The sequence below is a fragment of the Mus pahari genome, chromosome 7 (genome assembly GCF_900095145.1).
Source record: "Mus pahari chromosome 7, PAHARI_EIJ_v1.1, whole genome shotgun sequence".
In the NCBI taxonomy this organism is placed as follows: Eukaryota; Metazoa; Chordata; class Mammalia; order Rodentia; family Muridae; genus Mus; species Mus pahari.
In genome coordinates this window covers 100,058,016-100,078,150 of record NC_034596.1, presented here as the reverse complement: position 1 = coordinate 100,078,150, position 20,135 = coordinate 100,058,016, and the positions used below count along the sequence as shown (strand labels likewise).

Sequence of the window (20,135 nt, the reverse complement as noted above, 5' to 3'; positions counted from 1 at the left end):
AGATTCTAAGGATACTGTGTTTATGAGTGACAGTATTTCATCATTTTGTTCTTTTTGTATAATAAGATGAGCCACTTACTACTAATATGTCAAAAGTGAACTCATATATGATCAACCACACACTCCTCAATCACCTCGGATATCAACAGCACATTGCAGGAGCTCAAATGAGAGATTATCTATCGCATAAGAAGCATTTGAATCTTCCCATTGATGACTAGAAATCGCAAACACTCACCCAGATAGATGCAGCCAAAGCCACCTTGGCCAATGGGCAATCCTAGTTTCCACTCCTTCCTAGACATGTCAGTTATGACCTCTCCAGCGGCAAACTGCTCTGCAAGGCGCCTCTTCGAGGGTCCAGGTCTTCCAGCCTGAGCTGCTTTTACACGGGGCATCTTCACTGTAACGCAAAACAAGGCAATTGTTTTAACAATTAATTAACAAGGTAATTACTCACAGTTCTAACCTTAGAAGTATTCAAAACTTCCCCCACAGAAGGCTTCCACTCAATAGGGGCTGTTGGAGACTAGAGAAAGGTGGCTAGTAATTTTGGTCTGTAACAGCTAGGATTCTATTTGGTTGGAAGAGGACACCATAAATAAAATGATCTATGTAATTATGGAAAGCACATATCATCTATGACTACAACACTATTTAGTAACAACAGAACTAGAATGTTTAGTGCAACTGCGGGAAGGCATGCAGTTAGAATGCACACCATCCCCACTTTCTCCTCTATAAGTTTCAGTGTCCTGGTTTTATGTGGAGTTCCTTGATCCACTTAGACTTGACCTTAGTACAAGGAGATAAGAATGGATCAATTCACACTCTTCTACATGATAACCACCAGTTGTGCCAGCACCATTTGTTGAAAATGCTGTCTTTTTTCCACTGGATGGTTTTAGCTCCCTTGTCAAAGATCAAGTGACCATAGGTGGGTGGGTTCATTTCTTGGTCTTCAATTCTATTCCATTGATCTACCTGTCTCTCACTGTACCAGTACCATGCAGTTTTTACCACAATTGCTCTGTAGTACAGCTTGAGGTCAGGCATGGTGATTCCCCCAAAGTTCTTTTATTGTTGAGAATAGTTTTTGCTATCCTGGGTTTTTTGATATGGGCACAGGGGGGAAATTCCTGAACAGAACAGCAATGGCTTGTGTTGTAAGATGGAGAATTAACAAATGGAACCTCATAAAATTACAAAGCTTAGCCGGGCAGTGGTGGCGCATGCCTTTAATCCCAGCAGTCGGGAAGCAGAGGCAGGTGGATTTCTGAGTTCGAGGCCAGCCTAGTCTACAAAGTGAGTTCCAGGACAGCCATAGCTACACAGAGAAACCCTGTCTTGGAAAAAAAAAAAAATTACAAAGCTTCTGCAAGGCAAAAGACACTGTCAATAAGACAAAAAGACCACCAACAGATTGGGAAAGGATCTTTACCAATCCTAAATCAGATAGGGGACTAATATCCAATATATGTAAAGAACTCAAGAAAATGGACTCCAGAAAATCAAATAACCCTATTAAAAAATGGGGTCCAGAGCTAAGCAAAGAATTCTTAACTGAGGAATACTGAATGGCTGAGAAGCACCTGAAAAAATGTTCAACATCCTTAATCATCAGGAAAATGCAAATCAAAACAACCCTAAGATTCCACCTCACACCAGTCAGAATGGCTAAGATCAAAAATTCAGGTAACAGCAGATGCTGGCGAGGATGTGGAGAAAGAGGGACACTCCTCCATTGTTGGTGGAATTGCAAGCTGGTACAACCACTCTGGAAATCAGTCTGGTGGTTCCCCAGAAAATTGGACATAGTACTACTGGAAGATCCAGCAATTCCTCTCCTGGGCATATACCCAGAAGATGTTCCAACTTGTAATAAGGACACATGCTCCACTATGTTCATAGCAGCCTTATTTATAATAGCCAGAAGCTGGACAGAACCCAGGTGTCCTCAACAAAGGAATGGATACAGAAAATGTGGTACATTTACACAATGGAGTACNACTCAACAATTAAACATAATGAATTCATGAAATTCCTAAGCAAATGGATGGATCTGGAGGATGCCATCCTGAGTGAGGTAATCCAATCAGAAAAGAACTCACATGATATGCATTCACTGATAAGCAGATATTAGCCCAGAAACTTAGAATATCCAAGATACAATTTGCAAAACACATGAAACTCAAGAAGAAGGAAGACCAAAGTGTGGATACTTCGCTCCTTCTTAGAATGGGGAACAAAATACCCATGGAAGGAGTTACAGAGACAAAGTTCGGAGCTAAGATGGAAGGAAACACCATCCAGAGACTACCCCACCCGGGAAGCCATCCCATATACAACCATCAAACCCAGATACTATTGCATATGCCAGAAAGATTTTGCTGACAGGACCCTGATATAGCTCTCTCTTGTGAGGCTATGTCAGTGCCTGACAAATACAGAAGTGTATGCTCATAGTCATCTATTGGATGAAACACAGGGCTCCCAATGGAGGAGCTAGAGAAAGTACCCAAAGAGCTGAAGGGGTTTGCAGCCCTATAGGTGGAACAACAATATGAACTAACCAGTACCCCCAGAGTTTGTGTCTCTAGCTGCATAGGCAGCAGAAGATGGCCTAGTTGGCCATCATTGGGAAGAGAGGCCCCTTGGTCTTGCAAACTTAATATGCCCCAGTACAGGGGAATGCCAGAGCCAAGAAGTGGGAGTGGGTGGGTAGGGGAGTAGGGTTGGGGAAGGGTATAGGGGACTTTTGGAATAGCATTTGAAATGCAAATGAAGAAAATATCTAATAAAAATTTAAAAAAAAAAAAAAAAAGAATGCACACCATATAGTAACGCAGCCAAGAGACCCCAAATCAGCGCAGACATGCTAAGGGAAGGCACGCAGTAAGAACACACACCATCTAGTAATGCAGCCACTAGATCCTTAGTACAGATGTGCTAGCACTAGCACAGGACTACAGTCTCAATTAGGTGTGGACAAGGCAGAGGACGAGGGTGTCTGAGGCACAAGAGCCGGTACTGAGGAGGAAGACCACAGCAGCCCCACTCACAGAGGGGGACACAGGCTCAGCACAAGTAACACACACCACCAGCTAGTTCCACAAAGCCCTGGCCATCCGATATGTCCCTTCTCCCTGGGCATTCTGGAGAAGCAGCTCATTCGCTTTTCTCACCAGCACAAGTGTTAACAGTGTTCTCTTCTGGGAAAACTGTTTTACTGGGGAAGAACAAGGCTGGAATCAAAAGCTTTGTATCCAAGTATGTAACTGGCTAGTTGGGAAATCTTGATTAAAGCTTATCTATCTAAGCTTCAAGTGCCTGAGGCACAACTCACTACACCATGTACAGCTGTGTGTACACATAAACGTGTGCTATATGAGTCCAAATTCTTCTTTCTATCAACACTGACTCCTGAAACAAGATTTTCTTAACATTCTACAATTCTCTAAAAACTGCAGAAGAAAGAACCAGAGAGGGGAGTGATTGAAACAGACTGGTCTGCAACACTTAGAATGCTAATTCAAATGGGAGTCTGCTAAGATGTGACATTTGAACTGAGATGTACTAAATATACAGACTATATTAAAAGATTTATTTTCTTGGAACTTGGGAGAGGTGGCTCAGAGGTCAAAGAGCACTGACTCCTCTTCAGAGATCTGAGGTTCGTTTCCCAGTGGCTCATAACCATTTGTAACTCCAGCACCAGGAGATCCCATGTAGCCTTCTGGCCTCCTTAAGTACCAGTCATGCATGTGGTGTGCACACACACATGTGGACAAAACACCCATATACATAAAATTAAAATAAACATTAAGAAAATTAATGATTTATTTTCTTGTTTTTTAAAGTATGTGTGTGAGTGTCTGTCTGTGTGGGTGCACGAGGAGGCCAAGGGTATGAGATTACCTGGAGCTGGTGTTACAGGTCTTTAGTTGCGGATGCTGAGAGCTGAACTCAGGTCCTTTGCAAGAATAGTTAAGTGCTCTTAACTGCTAGACTATCTAATTTTATCACCAATCCGCCTGACCCCACAGTATTAAATTGGAAACTTCAGCAAATACCCACCAATTATCACTATAAATGCATGAATTCCATATATGCAATATGTATTATATATACTGTGATAGCTAATCTTGGTTGTCAACCTGACTACATCTGGAATCAACTGAAACCCAAGCAGCACAACCCAGGATGAAAGGCTTTCCTTGGTTAGATTGTCTGAGTTGGGGAGATGTACTCTAAATTAAGATGGGAAAGAAGGAAGCTTTTGCTTTCTGCCTGCTTGCCATCACTATCCCTGTCAAGTTCATCCATCCTGTTGCTGAGACATTCCTTCACTGGGATTAGAACCTACTTCTTCAGGACTTCCCTGAAACTCCAGCTCCAGTCTGGGACTGTTGAGACACCCAGTCTTCTCTCTCCATCAGGAGATAGCCACCGAGGAACTACTCACACCACAGCCAAGAGCCATACTAACATATCTCCCTTCAATAGATATGTTTATTCCATCAGTCCCATCCCTTTAGAGAACACTACTGCAAACACTTTATTAACTGATGGGGAAATCTTTAAATCTAACTTTTCTCTAAAAGGAAAACAACGCTTTGTGCATTTTCCAATTTCAAGCTTGTCTGGGGTGAGAACATCTACACAGCAAAGGAGCTTCGGGCAGCGCTTCCTCAGACGGGCTCTCTCGAGGTACGTTTTTAATCTGTGCTGAAATCTTGCCCAACAGTATTTTGGTGACAGCCATGGCAACCAAGACTTAAAACAGGAAGAAAGATTAACTTCTGCACCTCACACCTCGGTGACAACTCAACTGGAAGAACGAAGCTGAACACACAGCAGTCCTGGCACTAACGTGATTCCTTCTAAACTTCATCCGGCTTTATCAGATCACAGCAATTTCCTATTTGATTATTTCCTTATAGTTGTCAAAACAGTTTTAAATGACTTTTAAAATCTTCTTTCTGTAACTAAAGTGTCTGAACAGTTTTTTTTCTAGAATTCTTTTCCCATGCAATAAAAATACCATATTATAAGTGAAAACTCTGTCTCAGCATTTACTTCATATAGATTTCTTGTAAATGAAGTGGGTTTTTTTTCCATTCCAAATAAAACTATTGGCTTTTATTTTTAGTTTTACTCTTAAAGCCAGCTATTTGGAGCTTGCTGGGACATTAAGATCAGGAATACCACTCCTAAAACTGCTTCAACAGAGCAGCACAGCGTGCCCAGTGAACTCTGAAGAGGCACTGGGTGTGGTAAGGCCTCCATGAATCCCTCCTCCCCTACATACCCCAAACCACTCAGGGGACGACTAGAGGGAAGCTCAGAACCTTAGGAAACATCCACAGGAAAACTGGGAAATGCTTCCGGTGTCCACAATACCATGTAAGTAGATGAAGACAAGGCTGGCCCATACCAGTCCCAAAACTTCAAAGCAGAAATTCCCCAAGTTCCCAACCCCCAGCTCAAGAGAAGATGCTGGGGCTGCAACCAAAGTGAGCTTCACAAGGACGTTACAAGCAAGTTGACTTCTGGGCTCTGAACATGACACAAACCTGAACACAGGAGAACAGCAAGCAACCATGTGCAGCTGTGAAGCCATGTTCCCACACACATGACCACTGGGGAGGTACATCCCTTCAGAAAGATAACCCCCCGCCCTCCACAAAAAAAGACAGCTATGGCTATTTCAAAACCAAATAAAAATGCCAGGTAGGTTTGGTGGTTGCTAACCAAGAACACTGTTTAACAGTGGAACATCACACAGGAGGACAGTGATTGCTCACTAACCCTTCCAACTATCCAGTCAAGCAAGGTCAAAATTCTAAATGCAAAATTCCAGAAATAAACAATTCATAAAACACAACATTGTACGCCATTCTGAGTATGGATGCACCGAACCGACCCTCGTCCAGCCATAGAAGTCGCTCACCTCTTTCTGACTCATCCACACTATGCATGATGCCCTCCCATCAATCACAGGAGCCATCTCAGTTTCCAAAATGATGGTGATTCTTATCACAGCGCTTATGTGTGGCACGCCATCAGCACACCACTACCTCAGAGTGAGACAGATGAAACCACAGGCACCTCACGCATCAGACCCTCTTCTGATGGTTTTGGTCTTGGTTATTATCATACTCTCACCTTACAAACTAAACTAGGATCCCTATTACACACATTGGTTGCAATATCTAGGCTCCACCACCAGCCATGGTTTCTGGGATTCATTGTGATCTTAGAATGACTTGCCTGGGATAACAGAGGACTATTGTAACTAGGTGACATCCTTAATCTATTATTCCTTTGTTCCTTAAAAGTCATAAATGTGAGGTAAAAAATGAGAGGTCCAGCTTAAAATGCTGTACCTGAAGTACACAATGGTGTCTAACAAGCCTAACACTAGGAAGTCAAACACAAAAGGTTCCAGAGTTCAGAGCCTTCCCAAGCTACACAAAGTATCTAAAAAACCATAACTATACTTGAAATTACCTCTTATGAAAAAAAACATACACAAGCCTTCATATTACAACCCCACTCACAAAAATGCTTAGAAACAATAACCAAGCCAGTAACTTAATGCATGCATCCCCTGGCATATGAACTGTATCACTGAAACACTAATTCCATTAAAAGAAACCTCTCCATGTCAAACTGACTCAGCCAGCAGCAAGCTCACAGTGACTGACTTTACCCCTGAGCACAGGTAAGAAGCTGCCCAGTGGTATGCACTGGCAATCCCAGTACTGAGGAGCCAGAGACAGGTGGGCTCTGGGGCTCACTAGCCAGCCAGCCTAAACCCACTATGAGACCCTTCGAAAAGTACATGGCTCCTGAGGAGTAACACCCGAGATGGACCTCTGACCTCACAAATGAACCCAGAGCCTCTTCCTACCATCATAAACATCCCTAAAGCCTTTTCTGTTGGTTACATGCCGGCCCTAAGCAGGCTTTTCCTGGTGTGTGCTTCAGGTGGTCCAACTAACCTTGACAACTTTATCTGAGATCTAGACCCTTCCCAACCCACTGCACTAGAAACCCCTTTTATTTTCTAGTTAAGAGCAACAGGAAGTCTTCTAGTGTCTGAGAACAGGAAGGCTGGCTGTCTCAATCAACTGTTGCTTTGCAGGCAATTTCTGAAAAATGCCAATTTCTTAAACCTTAGAACCCAAGCTCACAAAAATAAGACAAGCACAGTACGTGCCTTATTAAGCTAGTGAGTGTTCAAAAGAACTACAGACACTGATTTCAATTAAACTACTTAAGTGCATTAGAGGTATCTTCTAATAACGAAACCGGTTCCAGCCCTGAGGCAGAATTCTATTAAGGAATACACAGAAAAGCCAACCTGTAGGAAAGTTCAATCTCTGTGTAATTTCAGAACACTCAGCTCAAGCCTTCTGTAATAACAGCCTATGCAACAGACAAGAAAGTTGGTTCATCATCACATGATGGTTACATAATCTGACCATTTCTTTTCCCTTTGATTCTAAATGAAATGCAGATGTAACTGAAAAGCACATCAAGATGCAAATCCACACTGCCCTGTGCTGAAATCACCCACTGTTACATTCTATATTAGCATATTCACCAAAATTTAATTGTAAACAGAGTGATTATAGTACTAAAGTTATTAAATACACAAAGCAAGCTTGGAACCATACATATTCAAATAGAGTTTTAGCAGCAGATCAACTTTTATTTCTGAAACAATACCCTAATTAATAGTCAGTTCTGATGATAAAATGGTCTTCAGTTTTTCATGTAACAGTCCAAAAAAGTTCCCCTATGAATATTAAAATAAAGTTTTGTGAATAGCTCTAAAATCTCAATGGCTATATTTATCACAATACGATACTGTATTTAGATAACAGGCACTTTCTCAAGTCCTGGATTCAAATTTGGTGAAGGTTTTTTTAAAAGGCTGGAGAGAGGGGACAAAAGCTTGAATGGACTCAACAATGACATACTCACTGAGCTCCACAAATTCACAGTGCAGTATGATGCTCTCTACGCTCTGGGTGGCCACTCGTGAACTTTCCCTAAAATACATATGCATATATTATATGCATCGAATTTTCTCTAAAGCCATAAACTTCTCTGATGTTTCATACTGTACCAAAACACATTTGACCCAGGAGAACTTAAAACCTCTCCGTTAGCATGGTACCAACACCTCTGCACAAGCCATTCTCCTACACACTCCCAGTACACACTCAAGAGACTGTTCCCATTCCTGAAGGCCATCTCAGGAAGATGGGACTTAGGAAGTAGAAACAGCCTCTCACAGGCACACAGTGAATTGTCCCTTCTGTTTATGAGCTCCTTGGACGCAGGAATTGTGTTCTCTATAATAGACTGTATACTGCCAGGCGTGGTGGCGCACGTCTTTAATCCCAGCACTCGGGAGGCAGAGGCAGGTGGATTTCTGAGTTCGAGGCCAGCCTGGTCTACAGAGTGAGTTCCAGGACAACCAAGGCTATACAGAGAAACCCTGTCTCGAAAAAACCAAATAAATAAATAAAGTTAAAAAAAAATAAAAATTAACAAAAACAAAAATTATAAAAAAAAAAAAATAGACTGTATACTGCAGGAACTAAAGGCATCGGGTTCTACAGACAGCATAGGGTTCCAGTTGCACTTCACAAGCAATTACCTGATATCCAGCTTTATGCTTACTGCACACAGCAGACAGCAGTAGATCCTGGCAATCCTTTCAAAGGCTCAGCAACTGCTTTCTAAACTGACAATGTCAAACCCTTCTGGCTTTCCTCAGAATGCCCAGTTCCCCTTTCTGATCTGTAATTCTCAGCAAATGATGCAATAATCTCGTTTACAGGTTTCAGAAGTGTACACACCACTTAAACTCACTTCACATCCAACTCGGTATCCAGATCTGCCTCCTCTCCTGTCACAATGGAGAAAGCCCTTCCGTGCCCTTCAGCTCACCTTCCACCCTGTGAGACGAGCGGAGCCAGGGAGGGGCAGTGGGGAGAAGGCTGGCTGTGTTCAGAGGGCACTGCAGGCAGCAGAGCTGTGACATAATGGAAAGGCACGGCTGCATCTTGCAAAGTAAACATGACTGACAACTTAGCAAGAGCAGCTCCCTGACTCTGAACACCTGAGTCAGAGAGCGCCTTCTCACCAGCCTGGTTCTTACCACAGGTTTCAATGTTTTGTTGTCTTTTTGCTAATGTGTATAAATTCCATTTCAACATACTTTCCATGTATAAACTGCAGTGTCACTGTCACAAGTTACACTGAGGTGGGAATGAGCTTAGAATCCAATTCCACGGATAAAAAGCAGACGATAGGACTAAGCCTGTCTCTCTAACAGAGTCTCTGGTTGTAACTGGGCAGCACTCTTACCATGATGAACTTCTGACCATGCATACCATCTGAAGCTTACATGGGGACTGCCGCTGGTGTCTGCCCTGTTGTTTGTATGGTCTTAGGTCACCACTGTCCTTGCTGCAGCACTGACAGCACTCTGTGCTGGGAAGCAAACCATAATTTTAAAAAATTAAGTGCTGGGCTTGCTCATCTATGTTCACTGCTTCTCTATTCATAGAAGCAGAAACTGGAAACAGCCTATATGTGTCAGCAGATGAATGGATAAAGAAAAGCTGGTACATTTACACAATAGAATCTTACTCGGCTGTTTAAAAAAAAAAAGTTCCAGGTAAAAAAGTCATCCTGTGAGGTAACCCAGCCCCTCAAATACGGTATGTATTAGCATATATGTGAATGTCAGCTTTTTAAGTCTTTGATAAGCAGACAACCACAGAAGTTAGATATGGAGGGCGTGGAGGTGCCTGTGAGGGTCTCCTAAGCAAGGAGAAATAGAATATACAGTTGTGGGTGGGTGGATGGGGGAGAAGAGACTGGAACAGGAAAATTAAACAGAAAGGGGGCAACAAGACGGACGAGGAACAACTAAAACTAAGGGCCATTTGGGGGGTGGTCGCAGGGAAACCTGCCCCAGTAAAAGCTTTTTAAAGTATGTACATATATGAAAGAAATCTAAATGGACTCAAAGAACAGGGAACACCAGGCCCCAATAGACATATCTTCCCACCAACAGACACTTTCAGTGCCAGGGATCAGTTACATCTAATTGAGTTGTTGGCCAAAGTGGCCCCATGGAAACTCCCAAACACCCCAACCTACTGCCAAGGCAATCGGTGCTCTCCACAAATTGACAGTAAGACCCTATGGTTGAAGACAACACCTCCATAACTCACTGAACATGGAGAAGTCAAGCTGGTGCCTACCTAGAGCCTCCACCCTTACAGGAAGGTACCGTGCAAGATACTAGAGGAGAAAGGTGTAGCTGTTTAGCAACCCAGCTACAAACCTTCAATCTACAATGGTGACCCACCTGCATAATATACTGCTGTGACAGTGGCACAGAGCGGTGGGAGCAACCACCCACTAGCTAGTTAGTTGTGGACCTAGGAGAAAACCAACTACTACTGCTGTGCTAAAGGAACACAGCAATAAAATTACTAACACCATTCTTCTGTACTCAGAAATCAATGCCTGCTCAGCCATCAAAGAAGCTTCCTCCTACGGCAGAAAGGAACAAATACAGAGATCCACAACGAGACAACGAGCAGAGAGCGAGAGAGCTCCGAAGACTCAGTCCTAAATGTCTCCATCAAACCCCTCACTCAGGGTTCAGACTACCTTGTGGAAAACAAGAAAACAGATTGTAAAGAAAGGGATGGAAGACACCAAGGAAACAAAAACTTCCAGATACAACACAACTGAAACACGGCTGAACGCAGACTAGGGCAGCCCAGATCTACGTCAAACAGGATCCCGGTGCTGACAGAGGAAGTAGACACATGCCCCATCCCCGAAACCAGAAGCTATTTCCAACTGACAGCCACTCTCAAAGGAAAAGTTAATTTTCTTCAATAGTCTCACTGGGTGTACAAACCACACCCAGCAGTAGATGGCCAACACAAAACAAACTCAGGGTATCTTTGAAGGGTTTCTGTCTCATAGTGCTTTGTCTAGGCATTTATTTCCCTCATTTATTTCCCTCACAGGTCTTTTGCTTGTATGTTACGGTTTTTGAATTTATGTTTTTATAGGACTTCTATGTGTGCAAGTAAATGTATGTATCTGCATCTGTGTGTGTGTGTTGTGTTTTAGACTGTCTTCTTTCTGTTTGGTTTTGTTCACTGACAGCTCTTCCAAAGGTCCTGAGTTCAATTCCCAACAACCACATAGTGGCTCACAACCATCTGCAATGGGATCTGATGCCCACTAATGGTGTGTCTGAAGACAGCTACAGTGTACTTACATATAAAAAATAAATCTTTAAATAAATAAATTAATTAATTAATTAATAAAAGAGTATCAATAAAGTTGGGCGTAAGTACACTCCTTTAATCCCAGTACATGAGAGACAGATGGATCTATGAGTTTGAGGCCAGCCTAGTCCACAGAGCAAGTTCCAAGACAGCAAGGGTACATAGAGAAACCCTGTCTCAAAATCTCATCCCTCGCCACAAAAAAGAAATTATCTGTAATGAGGAGAGAGAGACAGACAGACAAACAGACAGACACCCTGTCTCGAAACCCCACCCCTCCCAACAAAAAAGAAATTGTCTGTAAGTAAATACACACACACACACACACACACACACACACACACACACACACAAAATCTGGCATTAAAACCTATCATTCAGGAACCCTGGGCTCCTGTTAGGGGCAGCCAGTGTTCTAGTCTATTTCTATCAACCAAAGCACAGCAGTATCCATGGCTAGATGGTACTTTTGTTACATAAACCGAGTGAATATCAAACCGATAATACAGATGCAAACTCTGGAAACGTCACAGACTCTTCCTGGAGGCATTAAGCTGAGCAAACTATAATGAGTCTTCAACGTCTCTCACACCTACAATGCTTCACACCTAAGCTGGAAAGAGCTAGGTGATGACTCACACTGCAAATTCTGGGAAAGGGAAATGGGCACTGCAGAAGAAAAAAAAAATGTTTTCTGGTCCCATTTGTCACTTGCATTAGAAAATTAGCACACCAGGCAGTGGTGACACACGCCTTTAATCCCAGTGCTCAGGAGACAGAGCAGGATCTCTGAATTCGAGGCCAGCCTGGTCTACATAGTGTGTTACAGGATAGCCAGGGCTACACAAAGAAATCCTGTCTTGAAAAACCAAAGAAGAGAAGAGAAGAGAAGAGAAGAGAAGAGAAGAGAAGAGAAGAGAAGAGAAGAGAAGAGAAGAAGAGAAGAGAAAATTTTTATAGGGTAAAATACTTTAAATACATGCACTTCTTCACCTCGTATTTTCTTAACTCATTTCTAAAGGGGATGCATTAACAGTAGAACTCACATTTAACTGAAAACTGAGTGCGTTCATTCCAAACCCAAATTCAAGCCACCTCTCTGCTACTACTTTCCCCTCAGTGGAATGAGAGGCCTCCACAGGCACTTCTTCTAACCTGATGTATACAGAAGATAATCTACCCCAAGATTCCTGCACCCAGTCAGAAAGGCAGTGCAGAAACACGTGTATCTGACATAATATTCTTCACAGAGTCAGAGCTGGAAGGGTGCAAGCCTGAAACACTGCCTCTAGGGAGGGGCTAGCTCCTGACCCTAACTCAAGGAAAAGCGCTAGAAGAAACGTCTGGGCAAAATGAATGCCAAAAATGTCTCGCCAGTTAGCCATTCAAGTATATTACCAATGTTTTACACAGTATTTAGTTTTTAATAAAAGAAGTTAAGACATGCTACACACTTCTTGAACCCTCCAGTAACTGTCCACAGTTATTCTTCTGGGGATCCTCGTTAAACCTATCAATATCTTCCCAGGACAGCTGCAGAGAATTCACCCCGATTGATATATTTTTGGTGCACAACTCTAAGGAGGATAGTCCCAAATATGCTGGGAAAATGATAACGACCATATAGTGAAAATGCATCAGTAGTGTGCTATAGTCATTTTAAAAGTTCATGGAAACATGAAAGAACTTTTCAGAGTCTCTGAAAAAAAGGCTTTTTATAAGAAACACACAGAAACACTTAAGCCATAAAGAAATGTGGTAAATTGACAAAATAAAAATGGAAATTCAACCACAGGTTATAAAAAAAACAAAAAGAAAAGCACCATGAACTCAAAAGACAAATGAAAATTATCTGCAAAACATGACAAAAGGCTTGTTTCGCATTATTGAAAGAGCCCTTTAAATTGTGAGGAAAACTAGACAAAAGCCAGCTAAAAAAGAAAAGTGACAAGGACGGGTGGCTTGCAGAAGCAGCACACCTGGCTTTCACAGCAGCTTCCTACAGGGATTTCAGAACTGAGGGGCAAGCAGCAAAGGATACAATGCACAGCCCCACAGTGCTCAGCACCTCAGCAGCCACCCACCAGCCCTCCAAAAACCATCTTCATCTTAGAGCAAACCCTAGACATCAGAGCTCCTCATGCAAACTGCCTGACAAAATTAATCACCTCTCAATACCGTTTGGTAAGGAGTCCACTGTCTCCAAGGCATCTCTTCACATGGTGACTTTGTTACCTGGGCCCCAAAAGTTGACCTGAGCTCAGTGCCGCCTCCCTGTGTCTCCCCTCACCCTCTGCTATCTGTCCTATAAAGTCAGGACTTTCAATACACTCAAGGTGGCCCTACAATCCTGTAGGGTTTTGTTTGTTTTGGATCTGTGCTTGCTCTGGTGCACCACTCACTGCGAGAGGCTGCCATGAACACCACAGTTAAGAGGACGGCCATTGCTTCTTGCGGAGGCCAGGCACACACTACAGGGCAGGACAGAAGTTACTGGACTTTCTGGACTTGGCACTGGTTTGGTAACCTAGGAACAGAAGATTGTCTGGAGTGCTCCTGTCACATGGATCAGCTCTACCACTCTGTACCAGTTATGCAAACCAGCAGCCATGCCCTTGGCTGTGGATTCAGTAGGCAGCAGCAACCTTGGTTTTGTTTCTGCCTCACCTCGTTTCCTGTGGCCTCCCTGTGAGGTGCAGACCAGCTGCTCAAGTCCAGGGATGCTCTTTCCTTTTGACCACTTCAACCTGTGGCCTGCGACTCACATGCACCCAGGGTGGCTATGAATGTGGCCCAAAATGAAATCAGAGACTCCCTAAAAACACAAGATTCTTTGAAACTTCTTTTGAACTCAACTGAGTAGTTATCCAAGCTGAACTCTGGGGATGACGACACCATGTCTCAATACAAACTGTGACATAGCTGCTAAACTATTCAAAAACTACTGAACTATTGAACATCCTTCAAGTTGACCACCCTTTAGAGAAGGCCCAGAAGCCTTGGAGAAAGATGTTCCAGGTCCCCTTATACATTGTTGTTCTAAACCTCAGCCCACTCCTACAGGGTACTTTGTTTCCTTTTAGCTGAAAAATGACTATTTGGAGCCTGAACCGGGGTGTTGGGCATAACATCATCACAATAATGCCATGCTACTGCCATAACACTGTATAAGATGGTTATTTCCAGGTCTTTTGAGCGGGAGCTACAAATGGGTTTTAAAAGAAAAGCACATGCCACATTCACACTGGCATTTCTTGTTCCCAACTCCTCAGACTATATATGTGTTGTGGTAAATCTCCAACCCAAAAAAGCCCAGGCAATGAAAACACAACTCAATTAATATGAATACAAGCTGTGCGCCTCGACTGGGCAGATCTACCGCTACACTACCATCTTCCCCATATATGAGACCCCTTACAACTTGCAGTTTCTCCAGGCCAGCTGCTTCTGCTCCACTCTTCCTCTTCTTCCTCCTCCTCCTCCTAGTCTTTCTCTCTCCCTCTCCTTTTCTCCCAAAACCTTCAGCTCCACCTTCCCCTCTTTCTCTGCCCAATCACCAGCTCTAGCCTTTATTTACAAATTAAGGTGGGAAGCAGGTTTACAGGAAATCACCTGAGTGCTAACTCATTCCTTGTTCGAAGCCCCTCACAGGAGAACAGAATTAACATCAAATACAATTAGCCCCAGGGCTATCGGCAACATATGCACCTCACTTTTCTCTGCCACTAAAATTTGGTTTCTATTTTACCTAATTGTAATAGGTATGTTTTTCTCTCTGATTTTTCAAAATTCTATTCAACATTTATGAGGCCAAGAACACAGGCAAGCAAGATACAGTGGATTTAGGGGACATCATTCTTTGCCTCTCACTTTCTCTCCTCACAAAGTAAGTGCTTTCCCCAGATGCTGAATTGATCTCTGCTTACTTTTTAAGTAACAGACACTTCTCAGCATCACTGCTAGGTACCTATCTGCTGCTTCACATGACCTCCTTCATTACCAATATGTCATGAACGCTAGCAGCAAACAGACTCAATACAGATACAAATTAAAATTACTTTTAAGTTGATGGTTTCAGCTACAGATTACTCAAATTCAAAGTCAGAAAATACACTGAGTTGCTAAGAGTATGAGGAAAAGGGTACATCAATTTGGCATTATCTACCAAATCTGTAAATAACATCTTCGGTACCTCAAGTACACTTCTAGCAATCATCCTGTTTGTAGAAGTGCAACATCCCATTATATAATCCCATAGCATAACAAAAGACCAGAAGCATTCTCAGTTTACATCACAGGAAATTTAGCTTTCTTTTTTTGAGACAGGGCCTCACTATGCAGCCTCAAACTCAAACTCAGAGGCTCGCCTGCCTCTGCTTACACTGTGCTAGGCTTAGCGGCAAGCTCCAGCCCTCCTAGCCAGAAGACAGTTTTGGAAATGAGGTGTCTCTACTTAGATGCAGAGTGGCCGAAACACAAGCTGCAAGTGAAAAGTGACAGTGTGTCTTGAGCGTCCTAGTCACATAAGGCAGACACCCAACCCGCAAGAGCTAGGGATACTGGAATGTGTGTGACAGGCACCTCCAAGGGCTTGCAAACGCTGCGTCAATGTGTGCACATATAATGAATTAATAACAGAATGCCTTAGAGGTAGAAAACGTATTCTTCGTTCTTTAATCATTTATAACTGACTTTATTGTGTATATTAATTTTTAAAGTAAGCTAATTTTAAAGAATTTTTCATTAACAGGAGTTTATTAATGTCAACTGCAGTTTTTCAGTCCTCTTAATCTGGACTTGCCGATGCTTCTGTGCACTAGGACCACAGGAATCAGCCCTGCACACAGCCTCAAGCCACACCACAAGCCATGCAGAAACTGCAGAAAACAATTCTCACCATCAACTTCCAAAAGAAAAACACAACCATACCTTCATGCTTTGATGCTACAGCCTAAGTCAGTCTTTACTGAACAGTACTTCTCTAGCTTGAAAATAGTAATATCGTAAAGACTAGCATCTGAAATTGAATACTAACATAATGTTCCTATATTAGTATCATCAGTTATTTTTGCTCAATTAATCCTAAATGAGTGAAAATATGAATGAATGAATTTACACCGGAAAGAATCAATTAACCATTAATTACAACACACAGCTCTTACATACAAATGAACATATATAAAACCATCACTACTAAGTGACTACATAGCAGGCTCTATGTTGGGTGACTTAAACACATCATCTCTGATTTTTTACAACAGTCACAAAATGTAAGTACTACACACAGAATGTATACACATGCAAATTGCTTAAATGAAATTAAATAATTTGCCCATGGCCTTACAACTAAGAAGCAAAGCAAACCACCTACACAAAGTATTCATTTGTATAAAAACTACCTTTCTACTCCCTAAAGAGTACAGAGTACAGAACAAGTTGTTTGCAAAACAATTAGTCTAAAGTTGATAAAATGACCCCTTTAATGGCTAAGACTATACCCATCCACATAAATGCCATAAAACTACATAAGCAAAATAAGAGAATGCACCACATTACTGCAAACTCACTTCCACGACCTGACTGCAGAGTGAATGGTGGTGACCAAAGTAAAAGAGCCAACGCATTCAACAGAAGCACTGCTCAGAGCTTCAGAAAGATGCTGCTTTTAAACCACACTGTTGACTAGGCACGGAGCTTGTGCCCATGGCTCCAGCTACTTAGAAAGCTAAAATAAAGGGATCCCATGGGACAGAAAAACATGAGGTCAGTCTGAGCAACACAGTGAAACTCCCATTTCACATGTCAGTGTGTGTGTCCACATGTCCGTGGGCGCCTGTGTCCTGTGTGTAAAAATACTGACAGAACTTTTGTTGGCTCAACAAAACTACAAGATGTAAAGAAAAGAAACCAAGGAATCAATAAACATATGTCCTAAGACCATTCCAGAGTTGGAATCTGTTGTGGTAAATCTCCAACCCAAATAATCCCAGGCAATGAAAACACAACTCAATTAATATGAATACAAGCTGTGCGCCTCGACTGGGCAGATCTACCACTGCACTACCATCTTCCCCACAGAAGAGACCCCTTAGAACTTGCGGTTTCTCCAGGCCAGCTGCTTCTGCTCCACTTTCTTCCTCTTTCTCCTCCTTTTCTCCCAAAACCTTCAGCTCCACCTTCCCCTCTTTCTCTGCCCAATCACCAGCTCTAGCCTTTATTTTATACATTAAGGTGGAAAGAAGGTTTACAGGAAATCACCTGAGTGCTTACTCATTCCTTGTTGGAAGCCCCTCACAGAAAAATGTAATTAACATCGAATATAATTAGCCCCAGGGCTATTGGCAACAGGAATCTTCAGCAACCCACCACTGAAATGACCTTTTTATGTTTTAACACCTAAAAATCCCTAAAAAGAAAAAAACAAAACCTATTTGAGTCATATCAGCTTACCTACTGAAGAAAGCAGTGTTGTCAGGCATGACATACACTTTGCACTCAGCACTCCAGAGACAGAAGAAAGTTGGTCTCTGTGGATTCAAGGCCACCCCAGTCTACATAGCAAGTTCCAGACCACCAAGAGCTATACTGTGGGACCATCTCAAAAGACAAAGAGAGCAAGAGCGAGAACACTCAGGAGTATCTGAGCACTTGGTGCATACATCAGTCTCTGCTAACATAATTCAGAAGCTGCAAACCTCATCTTACTTGGGAACCCCAGAATTTAATGAATCTTGACAAGAAACCAAGAGATACTTCCAAAGAATGTGCTGAGTGCATCCTGGTCCTCTACCCCACCCCACCCCGCGCTCAGTCATCTGCCTACTTCTGTTCATTCTTCTCTCCTATAAAATGACAAACTTGAGATACACACTAAGCCAGGAGCTCTACATCCTGTCTGAAGGGGAGGAACAGCAGTTTTTCTAGAAGCAGTGTGAACCACCGAGATGCTATTGGAAAGACTAGCAGATGTGCATTTCTAATCTGAGATACCCAGGGACCGTCCCAGCGGACTGCAGATCTAATCTGAGGGATCCAGGGTTAGTGCGCACAGCCTAAGAACTTTCTTAACCGCCTGATACTAAAAAAATAAATACTCCCCCAACAGAATGGAAGAAAAACAAAGAGAAAAAAGTTTTGGATTAAAAATAAATCAATATAAACACTGCAACATTAATGAATTCAATAAAAAATTGAAAGTGAGCAAAGGATTTGAACAGACACACAAGTGACCTAACAATTATAAAAAGTATTGTAACAGTTATCAGGGGTGAAAGCAAAGGCCCAACCTGTTTCACCCACTACAGCCCGCCAGAGACACTGTGAGCCACTGGACTGACCTTGACGAACTGAGCTATGCTCAGCAGAGAAGCTACTGCACAAAAAAAAACCCACTTCTGGGGCACCCAGTCTAAGTGTGAGAGGAATCAGAGACGTTCCCAATGTAGACCACAGGAGAGCTGCGTCCAGAGTACCTTCAGGACCACAAGGTAGCATAAAACCAATGAAGAAGGACACACCAGAACACTGACTGGAAGACAAGAAGTGATCGGTTTCAGTTCACCCAGAACTGCGGCAAGACTGAAGTAGCAAGTCACACTCGAGAACATACAAAATGCCAGCATTTCAGTGAGACGTGGGAGACACAACTCTTCACTAACAGTAGGAGAAAGACCCAATCATTCACTCAGTTGTTTATTGTTTAGCTGCTTGGGCACAGTGGCTGAGGCAGGAGGGTAACTGTAAGCTTCAAGTCAGCTTCCACCTCAAGGTGAAGCCTTGTCTCAAGCAATCAACAAAGTATTTAACCAACTGCAATATGTGGAGGCAGGAATGGCTGGCGGGCGAGTGGAACTCTAACATGCAAGTAGGAATGTGAATTGGTACAACCACTATGGAAAACTGGCAGTCTGCTAGAATCTACTAAAGGTATCACACATTATAATCAGCTGCTCTAGATATATAAAATAAATATGTGTCCCCAACACATGCATTTGTTGATATAGTGTAAGAGTCGATGATTGAGCTAAGAACTATGTATAGATTTACTGGCTTTGCCTCTGTTGTTGGGAAGCTCAGCTAGTCTGGATTGTGGGTTTAATTAAGATTTGTTTTGTGAGACAAGAAGATTATCATTATGGAAGAAGTACTCTGTAAAGTAAAGCTGTGCAGAGCTGAGACGTCTTGCTCACACTTGTTTTCCAAGTGTGGAAAATCTTAAAACTAATGTTTTTTTGTTTTTTTTTTTTTAAAGATTCCTCCTTTGGTTCTGAAGAAATCCTTCTGATCCAAAGTCCATGTAACATTAACATACTGGTGCTGGGACTGCAGATTAGTGGCAGAGATTTGCCCACCATGCACAAGGTCCTATGTCAGATCCCCAGCACCACCACAGGAGGAAAAGACCAATACTGTAGCAGACTGTCACTGAAGCCCTGTCTGTTAACAGCTGGTTCCAGGTCGGAAGGGCAATCGCAGCAGAGTCTGAAAAAGCCAGGTACCACGCTCCTACAACCGCAGCTTCCACTATGCCTCACCAACCTGACACAGCAGGGCTCTCCCTTTTAACTAGGTACCTTCATCTATCTCCAGAACATACAATCTGGAGCTGTCTGCACTTCTCTTGCTCATTAGGCCTTAAAGGTCTGTGTGTATTGGTAAAGAAACTATTACAAAAGCACTTTGCTACAATCATGCAGTCTGTATCCCAGTGTTTATAGCTAAAGCAGACAGGCAGGCAGAATCAGGAGCAAAGCACAGCACCCATGCCCTGTCCCACACACAGCACCCATG

At 42.7% G+C, this 20,135-nt stretch overlaps 1 protein-coding gene across 8 annotated transcripts in view; it reads right to left on the bottom strand.

The window, feature by feature from the left end:
- The window catches only part of Vrk1 (VRK serine/threonine kinase 1), a 69,543-nt gene that overhangs the window by 37,245 nt on the left and 12,163 nt on the right, over nt 1-20,135 (bottom strand). For 3 of the 8 annotated variants that reach the window (XM_029540961.1, XM_029540963.1, XM_029540964.1), the window contains exons 1-3: nt 8,678-8,971; nt 7,996-8,063; nt 239-403 (exon numbers count right to left, since the gene is read on the bottom strand). In XM_029540961.1, coding sequence (XP_029396821.1) covers nt 239-403; nt 7,996 — 166 coding nt within the window. In that variant the 5' untranslated portion in view covers nt 7,997-8,063; nt 8,678-8,971. Of the gene's footprint in view, nt 1-238; nt 404-7,995; nt 8,064-8,677; nt 8,972-20,135 lie in introns of those variants that run through there. The other 5 variants (XM_021201936.2, XM_021201932.2, XM_021201935.2 and 2 more) reach the window with 3 other exon arrangements.